General features: G+C 32.8%; 1 protein-coding gene and 1 long non-coding RNA gene across 2 annotated transcripts; both read left to right on the forward strand.

The window, feature by feature from the left end:
* Positions 557–3,187, forward strand: LOC109845839 (shaggy-related protein kinase eta-like). The gene is made up of 6 exons (XM_020415104.1): positions 557–760; positions 842–916; positions 1,012–1,068; positions 2,686–2,826; positions 2,930–3,007; positions 3,071–3,187. The coding sequence occupies exons 1-6, from the start codon at positions 572–574 to the stop codon at positions 3,185–3,187; spliced, it is 657 nt and encodes a 218-aa protein (XP_020270693.1). The 5' UTR covers positions 557–571.
* On the forward strand, positions 3,400–4,159 carry LOC109846452. Its single transcript, XR_002248514.1, has 3 exons — positions 3,400–3,574; positions 3,895–3,981; positions 4,080–4,159. It is a non-coding gene; the product is annotated as an uncharacterized LOC109846452 (long non-coding RNA).

Genomic DNA, 8,464 nt, shown 5'->3' on the forward strand with positions numbered 1-8,464 from the left:
TCCTACAAATGTAAGTAAACTCCCTTTCTTTCTTTTTGTTGTTTAGAAAGATAAAATTGCATGTAAAATATCATTTCATATTGTACTATTCTTATTTAGCTAATTTTATTTATCTTTTGCTTAGATATATAATTCATGGTTTGGTATTTTTAATGCATATTATACAAACCTACTGTTTCCTTATCTCACATTTGTATCTATCTACCCTTTAAAAGAGCCAGTTCCTAAAAAACTTTACCCTTCCCAAATTAACCTTCAACCATTTTAAATATACCTAATTTCTCCTTTTAATAAGCGTTATAGAAATTTAATTTCGTCATCAGCATCGGAAATTTCCCACTTCGGTTACGCCTTCCTCTTCGCCGAAGCCGAAGAGTTCATCGGTTATCCTTCTCCGTCGAAGCTGAAGCGTTACAGAAATTTGCAAAGATGAGTATTTCTTTAGAATTTTTGCTTTAATCTCCACAGTTTTCAGATTTTGGTCATTCAGTAAGTTATTTCTTCTTCGTCTTCACTGGCTATAAAGAAGGTATTACAAGATAAGAGATACAAGACCAGAGAGCTTCAGTTGATGCGCTCGATGGATCATCCAAATGTTGTTTCTTTGAAGCATAGTTTTTCCTCGACCACCAGTATAGATGATCTTTTCCTCAACCTGGTTATGGAGTACATGCCTGAATCCTTGTACCGGGTACTCAAGCATTATAGCGGTATTAACCAGAGGATGCCACTTATATTTGTTAAGCTCTACACATATCAGGTATACATTTTACTTCTCTTATGCTGTGTTGATTGTGGTTTCATGTTGTGAAGTGCTTAATTTGTTTGATAAGTTCTACAGATTTTTAGAGGGTTGGCTTATATTCGTAACGTTCCAGGAGTTTGTCATAGAGATGTGAAGCCACAAAATGTTTTGGTATGCTTTTGAAGCTTCTTATCTGATTAACCTGCATTATGAAATTTGTTCTTCTTTTGTCTGTAACCTTCTTTTGTTAATTGATTATTCTGTAGGTCGACCCTCTTACTCACCAAGTGAAGATTTGTGATTTTGGGAGTGATAAAATTTTGGCATGTTGTAAGCTAACAATTATAACAGTACGTCGCTGACAAACTTCTTCTATTTGGATATTAGCAAAAAATTTATTTATATTGTGACATTTTGCCTGGTATAGCATGTGAGAGTTTGTGCTTGCGTTAGCTAAATAATGATGTTTATAAGGTTGTCATTTTTCTTAATGCTGAATTTTACTCTTTGCTTGTTGACATGATTGGATTAGATTTAGTTGGTGTGATGGGTTTCACATATATTAATAATTTAATATTCATAGTTTAAGTATTATTAAAAAGGTAAACTTATATGAGCTACAAATTAGATATGCTGAGCAGTGTAATGGCTTATTCCTGTGAAGAAACGAACAAACAATATGCATATTGACCTAAATCAGTGATGCGGATCAAGTTATTGTCTTGATATTCAGCTCAATGAGTCTTCTGTCTTTAAGCACTACTTTTGAGTTAAAGGCAGGAACCAACATCACCTTGTATGTTTGGGTACATCATGATGTGCTTTTCAAGACATCAAATTAAGGCTTTAGTGAGCACAGTGGCACACACATGAGTTTGCTTAGAAAGACTGGCAGATAATGGACATAGTTTGGCGATAATATTGGAAATGGACGAGAGATTCCCAATTTACAGTCATTAACAGTTTTTTAGATTAGTAGGTAAATATTCAATCTCAAAGTCATCAGATGAAAAAAAAAGTATGAAGTTGGCATCTTACTGGAATAAGATGCTGACCTTTTATCAAAAGGTGGAGGCGGATTTTGCAATTTCTGATATAATATGTAATGAGGAGTTTAGGGATTTGGCTGAGTATTGCTTAGTCAGATGCCTTGTCTTGCTCTTGGCATATAGTGAAGAAGATAATTCGGATTTTACATAAAGTTGCAGGCATAAGGACACAGTCATAACCATCAATATGGCTTTTAGATATGTGTTTTGTGAATTAGGTATAGTTTAGGCTTTGTGTTGGCTTAATCATCTTTGAAATATTTTCCTATTCCTATCTGTGTCAACTAGGTCTGAGTGCCTATGATTCTATGTGTTTTTGAAATGATATAATGTGAATTAATGTGAATGAACCTTGAAGAATGAAACAGATGAAAAAAAGGTCAGTAAAAAGTATCATAAAACTAGATATTTCTGTTTGTTTCATTGATGGAATAGGCATCAATTGCTAGCTTCACCAGATATTGTTATGTTTCTTTGTATTTAGTTTGTTTCATTGATGGAATAGGCATCAATTGCTAGCTTCACCAGATATTGTTATGTTTCTTTGTATTTCTTGAAGATATTTCTATTTTTGCTGGTAAATTGCTAGCTTCACCAGATATTGTTATGTTTCTTTGTATTTCTTGAAGATATTTCTATTTTTGCTGGTAACATCTTTCTCTAATTTCTTTTTTATTGGATCGTTTCTTTGACAGTTTTGAGTTGCATATTTCTGGAAATTCATCTTTATTTCTTTTGTCACAATTTCATTGAGTTGCATATTTCTGGAAATTCATCTTTATTTCTTTTGTCACAATTTCATTTTCAAAGAGTTGTATTATATTATCAGGTTAAGGGCGAAGCAAACATATCTTACATTTGTTCATGGTATTATCGTGCTAATATTATCAGGTTAAGGGCGAAGCAAACATATCTTACATTTGTTCATGGTATTATCGTGCTACTGAACTCATATTTGGCGCAACAGAATACAGTACTTCAATTGACATATGGTCAGCAGGTTGTGTCCTTGCGGAGTTACTCCTTGGCCAGGTCTGTCATCTTTCTAATGTTCCTGAAAATGACATTTGTACAATACTTATATATAAGAACCTAAGAGCCTATAACATTTGAATTGAACTACTTAAATACAGAGATTTTTACCTGTTCTTTTATATTTCAACCACTATTTCCTGGAGCAAGTGTTGTTGATCATCTTCTTGAGATAATCAATGTACAGTTTCAAGTGAGGATCTTTAGGTTTAACTAAATATGACAATGTGGTCATTTCTTGTAGGTTCTTGGTACTCCAACTCGCGAGGAAATTCGATGCATGAAAACTAACTACACAGATTTAGCTATTCAAAGATTAAATCTCATCCATGACATAAGGTTAGGACTTCATAGATCTTGATCATTTATGATCGGCGTTGTTATTTTCTGGTTTTGAAAGAAAACTACTGTGCCAAGTGATAAAACTCCTTGCCTCTGAATTTGATAAACTTGCATTTTGACATTTATTAGGCTTCATCAAGTTCTAAATCATGCTACTAATCAACACAACCCCATATGCACTCAAAAACCATTGTGACCCATATAATTTTACATGGTCCCTATCTTATTTAATACTTCACTTGAGATTTATTGCATCTTGCTATATTTCATTGGTAGTTATTAGTTGTTGACGTTTATTTGTTCTTTTAACCAGTGTCAACATGACGAGCACGAGGAATTTTTTTTGGAGATAAGAGCAGCAATTGAAGCAAAATACCAGCACCTTTATGAACTATTATACACAAAGGTACTACATTTCCTCATGGTTGCATGGTGATAGAATAATTTACATTACCACTATATTTCTTTATTTGGAATCATTATTTAATGCTTTATGAAGTTCCAAGTATTAGCTTCTTGCATTATTTCTCTGAATGCTTGGCTGCTAAAGCATTGGACAACCAAGATATTTTATAATCACAAAATATCAATATCCGTGGCCTTCTCTTAATTTATTCTTTCACTGAATCAATGAAAATTTATTTTAACCCTTCATTTATATGTGTATAGATACTCCATTTGGTTTTTTTGTTACCTCTCCTATTGTTGATGTTTGTTTGCTGGCAGGGGTTTTTCTACGATGAGAGGTGCCCAATCTGAAGCCTGCATCGATTCAGCGCATATCTTGATACCTTTTCCATTTCTTCACTACAGGTGCAAATTTAGTTTAACCCTTCATTTGTATATGTATAGATACTCCATTTGGTTTTTTTTTGTTACCTCTCCTTTTGTTTATGTTTGTTTGCTGGCAGGAGTTTTTCTACGAGGAAAGGTGCCCAATCTAAAGCATTCATCGATTCAGCTATGCCCTCACATTGCAAAGGATTGGTTTCACGATGAAGATAAGAAACATGACATTAAAGTGGTTGTTGCAGGATTGTCTGACTGTGGCCAGCTCCGGTCTAAGGGGGCAAGGAGCTGCCTATAGAGTTGTAGGAGAGCTGAGGAGAATGATGAGGCAAGATGTGAGGTTTTTCCTAATAAACTCACTGTTTTTTGGTAAAAAAAAATTCCCTTTTGTTTTTCTTGCTGAAAGATAAGGTTAGAAAAGTCTCTAAATCAGTTCATGTTTTATCACTTTGTATTTTAAGCATATGTTGTGAATAATATGGGATACCCAAATAATATGAGAGATTGATTCTTTAAGTTCTTGCAGTTGCTTTTTTTTGTTTCCAGCTCACTTAGACATCACTACAAGATTAAGAGCATGTGCTCAATATCTCAGTTTCTCCACTTGCGTGTTCATGTTAAAAGACATGGTGATTCTTCTGAATAAAGCTTTCTGGTGAGTCTTCTAATAGCTACTCTAAGAAAAATCCCAAGATGGAGTCACACTGAAAAGGGGTCTTTGCGATTAGTAGCAGCTGTCAGGCAAAACTTGAGAGGGTTGTTAGAGGTGGCGTATTTTGGCTGGCTGGATTATCAAGTTCCAGGCTGTCTAAACATGCATTGTGGTCCTTGTTTTTCTCTCGGCATAGCACAATTTCCAAGGTGGCTAGGTCACTTCCCTTATTGGAACCAATTTATACATCATACAAATAGTAGAAGCAATGTAAAAGAAGCTCAAATTAATCTACATTTTTATCAAATGAGGATTAGTTACATATATAATGTGCTTCCCTTTTCCTCTCTCTTTTAAATGCACGCACGGCACACAAACACGTACGTAGTTTTATGTGGATACTTCTTGAATCACGATTAAGCTGGTTTTAGGAAAATTTGAGGAAGTGACTGCTTAATCTTAATAGTTTTTAAAGAAAAACTGATTTTAATTTTCATACTTGTCTCTATGCTGAGATAAAAATCTAGGTGCAGGCTAAAAAAAATTAATAGTTTTTTGTTTCAAAACTATTAAGATTATATAATATATAATAATAATAATATTTAAATATGGGAGTGCTTTAGGCGTTTCTTGTTTGCAGCGTAATAAGCTTTTGTGGATCTGCTCACACTCACTTGAAGGCGAAAGCATCATAAACGGCAGCAGCAAAAACTTTATAAATAAGATCGAAACTTCCCCAGGAAAAAAAAACCAAACAACAACAAAATTTACCACGTGCATTGCACGTGCAATCCAACTAGTATATATATGTTTGTGTGTGTGTGTGTAATTGTATAATATGTAGGGGAAAAAAAATCTTAATTGGTCCCCGAACCTCAGTATCTTTAATATAAAGATGAGTGCAAGAGGTGTTAGCGCACCGAAAGATCAAAGACCATAGAAAAGTAATGAGTTGATACACAGAGCATGTATATATATATTGATTAAAACATGCACAATAAAGGCGTATCAGGTCCAGAAACAGTTAGATATATATGATTTCTAAGATGCTGAGATATCTGAGTAGAATCAGAAAGAAAGTTACCGGCACTTTTAGTAATTTTTTTAGTTTTAGTATAAATAGTAGCCAAGTTGTTAACAAGTGGGAGATGTTTGGCCTTTTTATTTTCTAGGAGAGTAAGGGGGTGTTTGGTTCAATTTCTAGAAATTATAGGAAATGTTTTCCACCTAAAATATGATTTCCTTGTATTTCTTAAAAAAATTATAGGAAAAGTTTTGAGAAATCAAAAAATACCAATTTTCTTGTTTTTTTACTTTGCTCGTTTGGTTCAAAACAAGAAAATAACTCATAACTTTATAGAAAATAACAAGATTTGGTAGGTTTTTAATTCTCATAACTTTATAGAAAATAACAAGATTTGGTAGGTTTTTAATTAAATATGGTATGTGTCAGATTTCTGATGATTTCCTCTCATTTTGAGAGGAAATTGCTTTTTGTAAAATTTGGTAGGTTTTGATATTTTATAGAAAATATTTCTATAAATTTTTTGTTGAACCAAACACAATTTACAGAAATCTCTGAAAAACTTTTAATTACAAATTTGCCATTGTCAGATGTTTTAAGAAAAGTTTTCTCAAAAAGTGTGCAACCAAACAGTCCCTAAGTAACCATGGGTATTACAATAAAAATATTTCTATAAGAGGTCCTTACCATTGCATCAAAACTCCAATGTTATAAAGGATCAAGTGTCATATTGTTATATTCTAATATGTGCTCGCAAGCTGAGCACCCTTGTTTTTGGTTGAAACACTAGTAAAAATTAATCAACCTAGACGGAATGACCTAGACGGAATTTTTTCCGTCTACGTTGAGGCAACCTAGACAAAAAAAAATGTCTAGGTCATTCTGTCTAGAGTGCCATCAACCTAGTCATTCTGTCTAGAGTGCCATCAACCTAGACAGAACTTCCGTCTAGGTTGGCAACCTTGACGGAAGAACCATACTAGACGGAAATTTTCCGTCTATGATGCATCCTAGACAAAAAATTTTCGTCTAAGATGGTGTGGCCCACGCGCTAAAAAACCGTAGCCTTCATCTAAGATCCGCCACCTCCACTGTGTTCTCTCTCTCTCTCTCTCTCTCTCTCTCTCTCCCCCCTTCCCCCCTCTCCAAATAGGATGGTAATCTATAAAGCTATACACTAACCTAAATAGCTAATTTGGAATAAATTAAATTTTCTTTAGGTTTGCCACCTTATGACTAATATGTGGAACGTGGAGATTCGTGAAGGCCTTCGCCACCATGCCACCCTGCCCCTGCCGTCTAACAGCACTGCTGTTGCACGCCGCCGCCACACACTGCCGCCTTGCATGCCACCACCTCAAATCCGCTTAAGGCATGTTTTGATTACATGGAATATTATAATTTTTTTATTTTTACATTTTATTATTTAATTTTAGAAAATACCCTAAATTGTAACCCTAGAAAGAAATTCAGCTATTAACCCTACTTTGACAATATTTTGCTCTATTTGATCAACACTTATAATCAATTGTAAACCCTAAATTACTATATAATCCCTAATTAAACGATTCTTTTAATAGTAAGCTTAATTTAATCATCATTCAAACAAATGTAGTAATTAATTTTAACCCTAAATTTATTTAATCTTAAATTAAATTGCACTAATTGCTATAATAAAGAAAATATGTGATTGTATAGGTTTGTGATTTGAAAATGTGTGATTTATGAAATAATGTTTTTCTAAAAATAGAGTGATATATAATGCAATATATTATAATAATGTGTTATATATTCAATTTATGTGAATAAAAAGAAAACGTTATCCCTAGACTCTCGTCCAATAATTACATCCAATTATTTGGACTTATAATATAAGATAGAAGACTCATATTTGGGTAGGAGATTAAGTTTTCTACCTGAAAATGATCATTTACTTTATATTATAAGAAGAAAGAATTGGTAATAAAATTTATAATTATTAAATCTATCCTTCTCGAGCGTCAATGTGATTCCTGCTAATCTGTTTGCTGAAATCATACCACTTGTAAACTCGGACTCTGGTAATATAGGCTTTGGGAAGAACAGCGAACATGTATCTTATTTTCGTGTTAATACTATATTAATATGAGTTCATCAAATCTTTTGTAATTACATATTACTCCCAAAAATACAAAAAATTACACAAAAAATTATATATTGGTCCCAATAATATTCAATAGTTTCATATTACTTTCATTTAAGTGAAAATACAAAGGAACTAATACTATTGCATATCAGTCCCCAAAAAAATCAATAGTTGAATATTATTTTCTTAAAAGTGAAAAAACCTAAGAAACTAATGCTAAATTGAATATTTAAGAGACTAATATATTAAAAACCCTTTATATTTGATATATTGTCAAATTTTATACGATTCTAAAATATAATCAATTTAACCTTCAGGCTGAGATATTGGAGGGAGAAAAGGTAGTTTTCGTATGAGAGATAGAGCCGTTGCCGATGACGATGAGATATGAGGATTTTTTTTATATTTATGCACTAAATAGCTTTTTTATCTGTAAGAACACTCTATTTTATTCATCTAGTGATATATGGACCTGGTATTGATAGCGTATTTGTTGTAAATATTCAGATAAGGTAAGTTTTTACTAAAATGGATGTTTGACTAGATTGTTGGATGTGTGTATTGGATTAGATTCGCATAGTGATTATGTGTATTATATTTGTTTGAATGTAGGTCTAAAATAAACAGGAAATGTTTATTGATCTGTATGTACAGGTAAATGTAAAATGTACAAGGAATCGATTATTTTTAAAAAAAATTATTGCTT

Source organism: Asparagus officinalis, chromosome 6, assembly GCF_001876935.1.
Source record: "Asparagus officinalis chromosome 6, Aspof.V1, whole genome shotgun sequence".
NCBI classification, from domain to species: Eukaryota; Viridiplantae; Streptophyta; class Magnoliopsida; order Asparagales; family Asparagaceae; genus Asparagus; species Asparagus officinalis.

What these genes read in the sequence shown, in the direction of transcription:
- LOC109845839 (XM_020415104.1), top strand. Translation starts at nt 572, where the DNA reads ATGCGCTCGATGGATCATCCAAATGTTGTTTCTTTGAAGCATAGTTTT. An exon ending in TTAAGCTCTACACATATCAG is followed by an intron (nt 761 to 841) that starts GTATACATTTTA and finishes TAAGTTCTACAG; the next exon opens with ATTTTTAGAGGGTTGGCTTA. An exon ending in TGAAGCCACAAAATGTTTTG is followed by an intron (nt 917 to 1,011) that starts GTATGCTTTTGA and finishes ATTATTCTGTAG; the next exon opens with GTCGACCCTCTTACTCACCA.